A 13,066-nucleotide genomic window follows, 5' to 3' on the forward strand; every position below is an offset into this window, starting at 1 on the left:
TCTTTTTCCCATCTTAATCGCCCACCCCTTCAACAATAACTATCTTCACCTCAAAAGGATCAACAAAAAAAAAGTAAAAGATCAATCTCTAGAGAATAAACTCATCCCCCCCCTCCCCTCCCACCCCTCCAACTCCACATCCCGCCCCTGCCTCAAAAAATACACCTGATACCGGCCTCCCTTCACCCCCTCCCCACTTGCACTCCCCCCATTCCCTCCCGTCCCACCACTCCCAGCTTCCCCCGCCGGCCTCAACATCCCACTCGGAAACGCCTCCAAAAACTCCCTCAGATACGGCACACACGCGGACACAATCGTCGTGGTCTGCAATACCTGACTGCATATCACCCACGGCCAGAGATCGACGGGTACTGGGGTTTGGGAGTCGAATGCATGTAGGTAGTGGAGTTGAATGGATGAGACGAGGATGTCCCTATTCCATGGTGGGGGTTAGTTGTGTGTATAGGAATGGTTTGGCTTGCGTTGGGATTAGGGGGGGGGGAGAATCAGGGCAGGGGGATGGAATGGGGATACAGACAATGCGCGAAAAGAAAAACACGCCACCACGAGCACCCGTTTCCGGAGAGGCATATGTAGCCGGAAGATGATGATACTCGGGACGAGGATTAGGAGGGTTTCGATGAGGATGTTACTTGTTGATGAGTAGGTCCATAAACTTCTCTGTATTTTGTTAGTATGTGTGTGTGTGCAGGTATGGGGTATGGTATGGGAGTGGGTATAGGGCATACGGTATGTATACACCTCCCTGAAACCAAATCCCACACTTCAGGGGGTCTGCATTGCAGCGACGCAGCGATGAACATGCTCGCGGTCCAGAGGATCAGAAAGCCCTGAACGAGGATGGTTATCTGGATCTGGCCGGTGCCGGAGAGGAGCATATGGAAGAAGGCGACGACGGCGAGTTTGCCGAACCCGAGGGTGAGGATGTAGAACAGGTCGGAGATGTAGAGGGCTTTTTGGATTCCTGGGAGGGAGGTACTGGGGGATAGGGAGGTGCCGAGGCCGTGGGTGGCCGAGAGGGAGATGCAGGCGCCGGAGATTATTGAGGATATCTAGGTCATGAGGGTTAGGGTTGGTGGGTGGGATATGGGGGGATGGGGATAATGCGTACGAGGGTGCTGAGGAGGAGGGCGAAAGGGAGGAGGTTTTCTCGGAAGAGACGCCAGCGGGTGAGGGAGCAGACGGTGACTACGGAGATGGAGGTGAGCAGGAGGAACCAGCTGGCAATTTTGATGGCGCCGCTGTGGTTGTCCATTTTGGATTTGGGTTGGTTAGTGGATAGTGGTTTGATGGGTGGAGGGGGTGAAAGGGATTGTGATATATGGTGGGCTCATGGTGATGGTCATAATGGCGATAAGGCTGAGCGACTGAGATGCTGGAGTCGAGTCAGCAGCTGGCTTTGGGTTCATGGATAGATCCTGGATGGAGAAACTCATAGCCACGATGTATGATGGCAGTATGGTATTGTGATTGGATAGTCTCCCGCCAAATGGATATCAACCTTCAGTTGATAAGGCCAGCCGTAATTTGCATTCGTAGCAGAAGGTTGGTACGTCTAGCATATGCAGTATGCACATTGGCCCGAAATATTGTATCATAGCTATCTGGACCATATCAACTAGAAAGACCATCCGCGGCGGAATGGGGGGATTGGCTTGGCAGAATACGTCGTATCTGCTGTGCATGTCTTCAGGGATATCTTCACAAATCGTACGACCCGAGATACTGGACAACCCATTACAATGAATCAGGCATGGCCTCTGCCAATCTCACGTCATCCGCTGTGTTACATCCGATGCACCGTCCATGGCTCTGATGTGTGGCATCCACACGTCTGACATTTAAACATTCGGCCTTGCCGTTCCGTTCCATCCTGTCAGACCTGATCCGAGATACTGCCGTGAGCTAATAATTCACCTAATCAGCCTTGAACGGAGACTCGTGAGTTGCTCCGTTTGTTACAGATGTAGCACTGATATTTCTCACTGCCTTTCGCCGCCTCCTGGCAGAGTTGAATTTTCTCTGGTCTATGTATGAGACCTCTCACGCCGTTAAGGGTCTCATTCTTGGTCTTCAACTATACATTATCACACCGAAATGGCAGACGAATCTGCAACCCAAAGCCAGATCGAGCTATGCTCGCATGGCAATGACTTTCCAGGAACCAGCAGCGAGACGTTGCTCACCCGGGATGCCCTGGAGCTGGCCCGGGTGGGGAAGAAAGAGGTTATGAAGGTACTAGTTTCCTCTAATATCAACAGTATCCCGAGCTAACAGGCACAGCGAAGATTCCGTCTAGCTAGCACAGTTGGATTCGCGAGTAGCCTGATGATTACATGGGAGGCGATGATGATGTCTGTATACCTCATATTTCTTCGCCCATCTAACATAAGATAGACAATTCGGAGTGGGACTACGAAAGTATGGTCGACCATTGCTGCAGGTGCAGTCATTAATTGGATTCAGTGGAGGTCCTCCTGGGCTGATATACGGATACATCGGGGTCTGGATCGCCTTTTTGAGCATTTTCATCGCTATGGGAGAGCTCGCCAGTATGATACCTTCGGTAAGCGCTCTGTCTATGGCAACAGTGGTCTGCTAATTTGAAGGCCGGTGGGCAATACCATTGGACCAGTATTCTCGCTCCAGCATCCTCCAAGCCATTCCTCAGTCACATCACCGGTATCGAAGCAGACCCATAGCACAGGTGAATGCTAATGCTGCTAGGCTCCATCACCATCATCGCTTGGGAGACTGTGGCAGTCGGCAACTATGTCATTAGCGCGAGCGTTCTACAAGGTACCGTCGCGCTAGGCAGGCCCCAGTATGATCCCAAAGGATGGCATGTAACATTTATCACCTGGGGCATCTTATTGGTTTCCCTGCTTGTCGTCACATACCTTGGAGTGGTTCTCCCCGCCATCGAGATATTGATCCTGGTGATCCACCTCTTTGGCTTTTTTGCGGTCTTGTTTTCTCTGATTGCTCTGGGTCCGCAAACCGATGCACGATCTGTCTTCTCTATGCTCGTGGACCTGGGCAACTGGGATTCCATTACCCTGTCGTCGTTTGTAGGCCTGCAAGGAACCGCGGTGGCATTTGTGGGTAAGTCCTAATCTAATGCCTTCAAGTATCGAGCTCACCTTATAGGCATGGACGGGGCCATTCATGTGAGTATCACTCAACTGTTTAAGCAGTCGCTGAACCATCAGATGGCCGAAGAAGTCGAAAACAGCAGCATGGTGGTACCCCAATCCATGCTCCTCGCCATCGTGATCAACGGAGCTCTCGGATTTGGCATCCTGATCACCATTCTCCTCAAATCCGGCGATATCCAAGCCCTTCTCAACTCCGACACCAAATACCCCTTCATGTTTGTGTTGGAAAATTCCACACAGAGCAAAACCGCCGCAATCATCCTCTCCAGCATGCTGGCGATCCTGACTGCCTGCGCCGGACTATCCACCCTGGCCTCGGGCAGCCGCATGCTGTGGTCTTTCTCTCGCGAGAAGGGCATTCCAGGCTGGAACTGGATCCGTCAAGTACAGCTCATACCCTCCATGCATACACATGTAAATCCACTGACCCCAAAACAACTGGCATAGGTCCACCCCCGCACCTCCCTCCCCAACCACAGCATCTTCATCATCGTGATCGCCACCGCCCTCATCAGCCTCATCAACGTCGGCTCCAACTACATCCTGAACATCACCCTCTCCCTCATCATGCAAGCCTTTTTCTCCTCCTACCTGATTCCCCTCTCCCTCCTCCTCTACCGCCGAGTCCAAGGCCACATCGCCGACCCCAAGGAAGCCGACCTCGACCCTGCCCAGCCATACACCTGGGGTCCGTTCCGGGTAAAGGGCTGGCTCGGCATCGTGAATAATATCTTTTCCATCGTGTGTTTGGTCATTATGTTTCTGTTTGGGTGTTGGCCGTTGCAGAATCATCCCAGTCCGCGCGAGGTTAATTATAGTATTGCCTTGACGGGGGGCGCGACGGTTTTGGCGGTGGTGTATTATTTTGGTTGGGCGAGGAGGGTCTATCGGGGGCCGGTGGTGGAGGTGAGGGTTTTAAGTCAGAGAACTTAGTATAGAGGTATTGGATAATTTGATTTATCTTTGTTAATACCTTTCTTTTTTCTTTTCCTTTCCGTGCCGTTGTCTACAAAATATCGAAAATGAAAAAAACAAAGAAACAGCTGGGCGAAGCGACAGGGACATATAGTACTCCGAATGACCCTTCACTTATCTAGTAGGCGCTGTATCCCATTTACGTTATACTATATCTTAGAATTGAACCTCGGGGTTTCCGACAGCAGAATGTTTAAATCAAGTCTAGGGCTTAATTATGATTTTACTCAGAAGATAAAGAATATTCAGCCGAGTCCTACGAAGGAGTGATGGTAATATCATTTGGATCGAGGTTTGTGGATAGATGCGTATTGTCCGAATCGGGAAGTCTGGGAGAGGCGTGGGGGAGGCTCTTCGACAAGTACAAAAGCAAAGGGGCAGGCGGGCAGGCAGGCAGGCAGGGCAAGGTGCGAATGCCAAGACCAGGTTGCGGGAGGAAGAACATGCAATGGAGTATAAGTCAGAACAACGAAATATAGTCAAGATTGTTTCCAACATCCATTGATAAAGAAGAGCAACCTATTAATAGCATACATTGCATGTATTCAAAGACTTAAAACTGAGCAGATATCTGTAGTACTCTGTATCTGGCGCGACCGTAAAGGTGAAAGCCAGCAGCCAATCATGTAGTCGGCCCTGGCGCTAGGCGAAGCGGGGAGTCATGTGACGCACAGCGGAATTTTGGACCACAAACGAACAGCAGACGGGAAAGCGTCAGACTCTTCCTGAACGACCTTCCCGACGACCCTCACGACACCCGTCCGAGTTCTACCACGACCTTTAGGTGGCATCTTCACAATGGCTGTTCGGAACTCCAGTGCGTTGGCTGCCTCTGTTACGGTCCCCGTGGATTATGCTAATCCACCATGATATAGGTCTCGCCTCTTCTCGCCGCAAGTCGCGCGCCGCCCACTTCAACGCCCCCTCCAGCGAGCGCCGTGTCATCCTCTCGGCTCCTCTCTCGAGCGAGCTCCGCGCCAAGTACAATGTACGTCGATTCCACGAGTGATTTGGATTGGGTCTGGCAGATACCGGGATTGGAGGAGTGGGAAAGCCAGAAATCAGCCGATGGAGGGAAATACATGCAACTAGGAATATGGTCTAACTTTTTTGTTTAGGTCCGCTCGATCCCCATCCGCAAGGACGACGAGGTGAGCTAGCCGATTCCTATTCCAGATCCCCCCGCTAAATCATCCAAGGTCGTTGTGGTCCGCGGCAGCAACAAGGGCCGTGAGGGCAAGGTCACCAGCGTCTACCGCCTGAAGTTCGCCATCCACGTCGAGCGCATCAGCCGCGACAAGAGCAACGGCCAGAGCGTCCCCATCCCCCTCCACCCCTCCAAGGTCGTCATCAAGAAGCTCCACCTCGACAAGGACCGTGAGCAGATCCTGGAGCGCATCGCCAAGGGTCGTGAGGCCGTCAAGAGCAAGTCGGCTTAAATGGGTTTTGAGGTTTAGTTCATACGGCAATGGCAGTGATACGCGGGAGTTCCGGAAGACGCGAACAATGGGATCTTGCCTACGATCGGGATATATCTGTTGACATCGGTGTATTCTGATGAAATGAAAACGAAAAATCAATTTCCTCTACTGTTCAGTGGTTCGCCGTCGGCAGGTTTGGAGAGTAGACGGGCACTCTTTGGAGTAGTTACGGACTATGAGTCGTTGCCAACTTTTTTCTCGGACCTCCGTTGCAGCATCTCTGGCATCAGTCACATCCAATCGTTCCCCGTGACAGGACGATCAGATCTTCCCGGACCGCATTAGTAGATCGGTTTATATCAGCCAACCCGTTTAATCATTCCTGGTATCGGAGTAATTGCTGGGTCCGTAGTTTCTTCTGGATGACATCCATCCATTCTAGTGCCAAATTCCGGGCGGGTCTGCGGGCTTAATAATCCGAGTCTGCCGGCAAAAGTTCGCTGTGGGAAGCCCATCCCCACAGTCTCAAGTCTCGATCGATTTTCAGCCATTGTTCAACCCACCATCACCATGGCCAAGTCCAAGGCAGCCAAGCGCAAGCGCAATGCCCAAATCGATCTTCCTCAGAAAGTCCCCAAAGCAGCCTCGATCCTGACTCCGCCGCCCGATGGCGCCACCCGAGAGCCGAAAAACCTGAACACCGTGGTGGACGAGGAGGAATTGGACATTACCATCGAGACACTGAGGACGCTCACCCAGTACCCCAGTCTGACCAAGTCCAAGGCATGCAAGGATCTTCGGGTGGCCGTCTATGACTTTCGCCAGGCCTGTACCACGGGGGTGAACACTGCCGGTACGCTGTGCTGTTCCTGATGGATTACGACCGTTAATCTTCAATAGAGGGCGCCAACCTGACGGCACGGATCACCGGGGCCCTGGCCGATAAGAAATATCTGGATGCCAAGATACTGCTGGCCGAGATGCGACTGCGGGGAGAGCAGCCCAAGATCGGAGCCTTGTGTCGCTGGGTGCGCGATCTGGACGTCGTCAGTGGGCTGTCCACCCAGCCCGAAGCCCTCACCCGAGCCGCTTTGGAGCGCAGCCCTGAGGACTTGGAACTCTTGGGCGTCCTCGATGCCATCCTACGGGTCAGCACCCCGATTGACAACAGCCCGGATGCCGTCGACTCGACTTCGCCCATCGCCTTCCAGTCCATCTGGGACCTGCGCCCTTCGACCCCCCCCCTCCCCGTCTACGCCTCCGTTCTCGATAAATCGATCCTGGCCGAGGCTCCCAAGTCGCCCTCTGCCCTGCGCATCATCGACGAAACTCCGGGTCCTCTCCGCAAACCTCCCAACCACCACCCTGCCATCCTCTATACCACCACTCCCAATGCCGTTCCGCTGGCCCCGGTCGGCCCGTCTATAACCTACGTGCCCCATCCCGCCGTGCCCGGTCTCGGCCTCGCCCTGAACGTCCTCTCCGAGACTGAATGCAAGGCCATCATCGCCGCGGGCGAGTCAGTCAACTTCCTACCCGACGTGCCCCTCCGCGAGGATGGCGACATGAGCATCCTAGCCCACAACTTCTACTGGGTCGTCGACACCACATTCCACGACATGCTGTGGGCGCGAATCTCCGCCTACGTACCACAATCGATCAACGGCCGTCTCGCGCGGGGCATCAACCGCCGCTTCCGGGTCTACCGCTACGTGCCTGGCGCCGAGTACCGCTGTCACATTGACGGAGCCTGGCCGCCGTCCGGCATTCTCCCGGATGATACCTACGTGTACGATGCCTCGCCGGAGGACAAGAAGCAGAGCTCGATGTATACCTTCTTGCTCTATCTGAACGACGAGTTTGAGGGCGGAGAAACGACGTTCTTCATCCCGGCGAAACGGGAGGGAACTATGAATGCCTACCCGGTGCGTCCGGTGATGGGCGCTGTGGCTATCTTTCCTCATGGCGAGGCCAATGGGGCCTTGTTGCACGAGGGAACGGGTGTCCGAAAGGGCGCCAAGTATATTATTCGGACGGACGTAGAGTACGACGTGAAACCGAGCGACGAGTGAATCGGATACAGAATGCACTTATGCGCCCGCTGGGCGATGCATTGACGACCATAAGAGTAGAAACGAAATACTGACGCAGGTTTGATACTTCTGGCTTGTTCCGGCGTCTAAAAGTTTTATTGCCGATCCATTGTCTCGACGATCGTGTCGAGTCTACATAAAGGGTATGCTCCCACCGGACCGATGACCATCCACAGATGGAGACACAATTCCGACTTGCTTACAGCCGACTTGAATTATGATTTGCGATGCCCCTAGATACATATATCTTCCACTGCCGGTATCTACGCATTTCTTTTGGCATTTCTTCATGTTGTTAGATTGGTTCCATCCAAGAACCTGGATCGCCCCGGATAGAGAGGCTCAGAAGGTACTGCGCAATACTTTAGGAGGAATACCTTGTAGTGAGATTTCATTGCACACGTTGTCTTTGGTAGCTGCACTGCTTGGTTCAATTCATGCAACCTGGTACTTAAATATGGCCAAATCTATGCCCTTGGGGGCAATGGCAGACGATGCCCGTCAAAATATATCATGCCACTACCGAGGCAATCCCCACACCAAGCGCAGTACCATATTTTCAACACTAAAACGACAATATCTGCTCTGCTAGCTCCGATACCAGTATAATTCCCTACACTATGAAATCAAACTTATTAGGGTAAGAAAAGAAAAGAACAAGGTGATCTAGAATCAATGACAAGCGGAACAACCAAACCCCGACAGCCGACATCCACCGTGATAACTTCGTGATAAGCGATAGGAAAGTGACCACGTGACTAAACTGCACATCAGTCAGATTTCTTTTTGTGTTGTGAAAATTTAATGCTAGCTTGAGTATTATATATTTTACTCTGAGAAGAAAGATGGTACATACGACCACAGGGTGTGGAGAACAGGGCTTCCCGTCCGCTCAGCCGTACTTAAGCCACACGCCGGGAGGTTAGTAGTTGGGTGGGTGACCACCAGCGAATCCCTTCTGTTGTATGTATTTTCTTTACATTTTTGGATACATATAGTGTTTTTGTCAGGAATGTATCCTTTTTGTTGCTCTGTTTTTACTCCTCTATGGATTAATCCTCCAACTCGGGCTCTGCTGTGAAGAAATCTTTACAGCACGGCTGCCTGCAGAAACCCTGTCTCTTTTCCGGAAGCTTGATTTCGTACGAGGGTAGCCGTCGGTACTTTCGCCATGCCATCCCTGTCTTACACACAAAGTAATCCGGTGTATCTTAGTTGGTTTTCTCACTCATAGTTCTTAGTTCTCTGCAACAATAAACACGCCTTTTCAATACCTTGACGCGAACGAAGAACCCTTTTAACCACGTGAAAGTCCTGCCACAACTCCTAAAATGGTCTATCGCGTACACCAAAAACTTCCTCAAACCCCTAGACGACGCCTTTCAAAAGATCAGCTTACAACCCCATCAGATATCGGAAATATCGCTTAATTCTGATCCACTCACTCCCCGTCCGTCCCGAACCAACCTATAGATCTCGTTGATACATACTGTGTATAATCGGCAGTTGCATTAGCGAGTCTTAGCCCATCCCCACTTCCTGACCCCTCTGATGGGGCGGAAACGGTGCATACTAGCAATATTTGGATCAGATTAAATTACTTCGTGTATTTTGAGTTCCAGAGTGCCAATTACATGCCAGAGGTTGGGAATATTCGGGCCAAACTTAACCGATATTACTCCGCGCTAAGATGCGCGAATGAGAGTATTGATTTACCTAGGAGTTGACCGACTAGGCCGGTTCACTGGCTCTTTATTAGTGATCAGATATATTCTCTTTGTTTAGCTTATGCAAAATATTGCGGCCATCTTAATCACAGAAAGACTTCAAGGTCGAAGCATGCATCATCACGGGAATGAGCTAGGGACGTTACATACCCGAAAACCTTGAGCAACTGTGAATTTGATAGAGGTAACATCAACAGTTCTTCAGGTGGAGATAGTCACGGAGACCATACCGGATCCGGACTAAACGGGGGGTAACAACGGGTTCGCAGAATTTTCGCCCATCTATGACCACGGCATAGGGCCAATCCACCACTCTCAGCTGGGTCTTACGTGGCTTTTTTGATATGTCTGATGGTCACAATCTCACTGGCTGACTCGTCTGTATGCTCAGCTGGAGTAATCTCAGCCATCACGATCTAGAGTTGTTGGGTATGCTAGATGGTCACTGGACAATTCAGTCTGGATAAAGTGTTGATAGCCAAGACAATAACCGTGCCCTAAGGTACCTAAACTCTGGCTTTACCGCTTGTGGCTACCTCCCTACGGACTAGGCGGGGCTACGTCTCTCCTACTTCAAAGGGAATAGTCGAAATCCTTTAATTCGGCCTTGCAATGGATTACTCCGTACATCACATACTCCGTACGGAGTACTAGTCTTTTGAAGTACTCGATCCTATCACAGTGGATCCCAACGGACGCACCACTATTCGTCAGGTCTAGGAGTTTGGACAACAGTTGGTGCCGCCCCGGACGATCCCGACTGTTGGTGGGTTTCAGGCCGGACGAATTGCTTACCCATTGTAGTATAGTGTCCTTTCTCACTCCCTATGATACTCTGCAGATGACGCTATGACCTATGGGAGACTTGCAGATTGTCTTAGCAGAGACATGGTGACAGGGAACGAACTCCTGCCAACTCTCAGCATACGCTGATTTGTGCACGAGGGTGAGAGCACTGGCACTGGCACTGCCACCGCCATCGCCCCCGAGCTATCTTCATGCCGCTGATTGCAATCAGGCCTCCTCATGTTAGATGTTAGCGCATGCTCGTGGAGTCACGGTGAGCCGCAAGGTGATATTAGCTGCCCACTGAGCAACTGGATGAGATGGGCAGAGATGGTAGTCAGCTACTATGCTTGATCCAAGAGCACAGTGTGGACATCACTGGATGTACTTTGGGCGCCACTGAGTCATCCTGAAACGATTCGTCAATCCTTGTCGATCAGGCGGCATCGTGCGCCTTACAGCATGATTGATAAATCATACAGCAGTCCGTTCTGCAGCGGGGAGGATTCTTCCTTCATCCTCATGCGGCTCCAATCCTGTGGGATCCTGGCGTAACCGATGCAGCCACTGCTACTTGCAGCACCCATTCCTCCCACTACAGTCGAAAGTGTCCGGGCTTAGCGTGTGGCGGGATGATGCGCCCCGCTCTGATGTGAGATTGTCCAGGGGAATTTCCGAGCAACGGCCACATTCAGATGACGAGAAGATACAATCTAGAAGGATCAAGGAAGGATCTGAGGAGGGGTGACTCGATCTCAGTCAGTCAAGAGATATACATAATAGGATGCCGACGCCACATGGCAGTCTCTTGTCCTATCTTGAAACCCAATCTGGAGACCGATTCATTCCTCCTCATCATGTTCTCCACTCTGCGATGTGGTGGAGCAGACGAGCCGATCCGCATAGAGCGACAGCAATATGCCCATGAAGTCAACATCGGACGAGGTCCACAACATATTGCGTGTGAAAATTGTCGGTTAAAAAAGGTGCTTTATCCCTCAGTAATGACCGCATCGAATCCATGCTGATCTGCTGCAGCTCCGCTGTAATGGGAAAAAGCCGACGTGTGGCCGGTGTCGCGAAAAGTCGGTTCAATGTCAATACGGAACGGGGGAGCCATTATCCCCATCGTCCATGGCAGCGGACAATCGGTCGAGAGTAACCAAATCCATCAAGACACCGAGAACGACCCGAGACAAGAGGAAATGCACCCCGCCGGAAGAGGTGGCCGAGACTCAACCGATTCCTGTCACCTCTCAGACATCGGGAAGTCCAGAGACGCTATTGATGGAAGATTGGCTGGCAGATGAAGGAATGATGGACCCGTTGCAGCCAGCCCTAGACCATGACACGACACTTGCAGGAATGCCTAACGATGGGATCAGTCCGTGGGGATTCACGCCATATTCACCGGCGGAGAACCCCCCTTTATCCTCGGAGCACTTGCTGCAGCCAACCTCGCAAACATTGGGTACGTACACCTCAACTCTGAGAAGCCATGTGCAACTCATACAGGCGCATCAAGATCTACAGGGAACCAGGCCCTCTGCACCGGCCGCCACTGCCCCAGTCCTGCCAGTATCAACCTCAACCTCAACCTCCTATATCGAGCCGCGACTCCTCCGACCACGCATGATGCATCTATTCAACGACAACGTCCCTCCCACACATCACATCCCAAACCAACCAACCGATACCCGCCCAAGCACCGGCAGCAGCAACAGCTCCCTGACGGGATGCCACTGCTGGGAAACCGTGGCCAACATTCTCCAGCAGATCGAACTGAACCGTATCGTATCGGAACAATCGCCCTCACTGGAATCGCGGCTTTCATTCCAGAAGCTCGCCGTGCAGAAATGCACCGCCATGCTCGAATGTCCGTCGTGTCGCTTGTGTCCCGAACGCATGATGATTCTTGCGCCGGTAGGGAATCAACTCATTCTCGAATATGAGGCAATCCTAGACCAGTGGATGAGGGTGCTCCCTGGTCAAAGTCATTCCCCGCACCATGTGCAGATGCAGCTGCAACTGCGAGAACTTGAAAACACATCCGGAAGCACCCTTCTCTTCCCATCGCACACCCCGGATGGATACAGCCGAGAACGGACATTTCTAGGCGCCTACGAGATCGACACATCCGAATGGAACGCGGTCATCGAGACGCTAATGGCACTCCATTACCAGCGTCTGGAATCCTTCCTCGTCAGCGCCCGAACATGGGCCACGATGACGAGTCGCAGCGCGATGGTGGCCGTATTCATCAAACTCGAGGCCAATTTCCGCTTATTGTGCATGCCCCCACCTCCTTCACCACGGATGCATGGGAGTTCTCGATAGGAGATTGAATCCAGGCCGGAATTGAGCATCTCATCCATCCCTCCTGGTCTTACTACCTATACCACTAGTATGCATGCAAATGATACGATTGATTCCCCACTGCACTAGGCCTAGGGTCTTGGCACTCGGGAATTTCCTGTGTAGGTTAGATGGTGCAGGGATCAATGCTTAGTTCGAGCTAAGCGTAAGTCCGAGGGGTCTCCGTGTCAGCTCGGAGTTTAGAGGTCGGCTGTCAGCAGGATCCTGGGTGAGATTTACATCAGCCTCATTGTTGGATTAGATGACATTGTTGGTTACTGTTGGGATAGATGTTCTGATGATGAGCTATTGAAGTAAGCATATCTCGGATGTGTGTGGGTACTTGGGAATTCCTATGGTATGAAATACAAGTAAAGGAAAGCATTGATCGAATGTAAATGGGTTATCTGCTTTGCAAAGATCATATATCGTAACGTCTCATCGGCTATCCAGCCCTACCATAGTTCTTACTATGTAACATAAAAGCGATGAGAGAGATCAACCCAATCCACCCCTACACCCAAACAGAC

At 51.8% G+C, this 13,066-nt stretch overlaps 5 protein-coding genes across 5 annotated transcripts; 4 read left to right on the forward strand and 1 right to left on the reverse strand.

Annotated features, from left to right (window-relative positions):
* Positions 1-81: 81 nt before the first annotated feature.
* On the reverse strand, positions 82-1,276 carry BO80DRAFT_365993 (uncharacterized protein; the record flags this gene model as incomplete). Its single annotated transcript, XM_025716223.1, has 4 exons — positions 82-433; positions 539-681; positions 750-1,073; positions 1,133-1,276. The coding sequence occupies 4 exons, from the start codon at positions 1,274-1,276 to the stop codon at positions 82-84; spliced, it is 963 nt and encodes a 320-aa protein (XP_025570922.1).
* A 551-nt stretch (positions 1,277-1,827) lies between these two features.
* Positions 1,828-4,112, forward strand: BO80DRAFT_484162 (choline transport protein; the record flags this gene model as incomplete). Its single annotated transcript, XM_025723453.1, has 10 exons — positions 1,828-1,853; positions 2,145-2,256; positions 2,305-2,375; positions 2,419-2,442; positions 2,488-2,587; positions 2,631-2,703; positions 2,749-3,126; positions 3,172-3,191; positions 3,234-3,563; positions 3,627-4,112. 10 exons carry the CDS (start codon positions 1,828-1,830, stop codon positions 4,110-4,112), a joined length of 1,620 nt encoding a protein of 539 aa, XP_025570923.1.
* Positions 4,113-4,890: 778 nt separating this feature from the next.
* On the forward strand, positions 4,891-5,954 carry BO80DRAFT_429013 (60S ribosomal protein uL24). The gene is made up of 4 exons (XM_025720376.1): positions 4,891-4,971; positions 5,030-5,142; positions 5,273-5,305; positions 5,354-5,954. The coding sequence occupies exons 1-4, from the start codon at positions 4,953-4,955 to the stop codon at positions 5,591-5,593; spliced, it is 405 nt and encodes a 134-aa protein (XP_025570924.1). The 5' UTR covers positions 4,891-4,952; the 3' UTR covers positions 5,594-5,954.
* Positions 5,955-6,070: 116 nt separating this feature from the next.
* BO80DRAFT_429014 (prolyl hydroxylase family protein) lies at positions 6,071-8,134 on the forward strand. Its single transcript, XM_025720377.1, has 2 exons — positions 6,071-6,428; positions 6,476-8,134. Exons 1-2 carry the CDS (start codon positions 6,146-6,148, stop codon positions 7,645-7,647), a joined length of 1,455 nt encoding a protein of 484 aa, XP_025570925.1. The 5' UTR covers positions 6,071-6,145; the 3' UTR covers positions 7,648-8,134.
* Positions 8,135-11,038: 2,904 nt separating this feature from the next.
* On the forward strand, positions 11,039-12,008 carry BO80DRAFT_505374 (Zn(II)2Cys6 transcription factor domain-containing protein; the record flags this gene model as incomplete). Its single annotated transcript, XM_025724483.1, has 3 exons — positions 11,039-11,167; positions 11,220-11,652; positions 11,707-12,008. Coding segments are annotated over 3 exons (864 nt in total), but the record flags the coding sequence as incomplete, so codon positions are not given.
* Positions 12,009-13,066: the final 1,058 nt, after the last annotated feature.

This window comes from Aspergillus ibericus (assembly GCF_003184845.1).
Source record: "Aspergillus ibericus CBS 121593 unplaced genomic scaffold BO80scaffold_55, whole genome shotgun sequence".
In the NCBI taxonomy this organism is placed as follows: domain Eukaryota; kingdom Fungi; phylum Ascomycota; class Eurotiomycetes; order Eurotiales; family Aspergillaceae; genus Aspergillus; species Aspergillus ibericus.

What these genes read in the sequence shown, in the direction of transcription:
- BO80DRAFT_429014 (XM_025720377.1), top strand. Translation starts at nt 6,146, where the DNA reads ATGGCCAAGTCCAAGGCAGCCAAGCGCAAGCGCAATGCCCAAATCGAT. An exon ending in CACGGGGGTGAACACTGCCG is followed by an intron (nt 6,429 to 6,475) that starts GTACGCTGTGCT and finishes AATCTTCAATAG; the next exon opens with AGGGCGCCAACCTGACGGCA.
- BO80DRAFT_429013 (XM_025720376.1), top strand. An exon ending in AGCTCCGCGCCAAGTACAAT is followed by an intron (nt 5,143 to 5,272) that starts GTACGTCGATTC and finishes TTTTTTGTTTAG; the next exon opens with GTCCGCTCGATCCCCATCCG. An exon ending in CCATCCGCAAGGACGACGAG is followed by an intron (nt 5,306 to 5,353) that starts GTGAGCTAGCCG and finishes AAATCATCCAAG; the next exon opens with GTCGTTGTGGTCCGCGGCAG.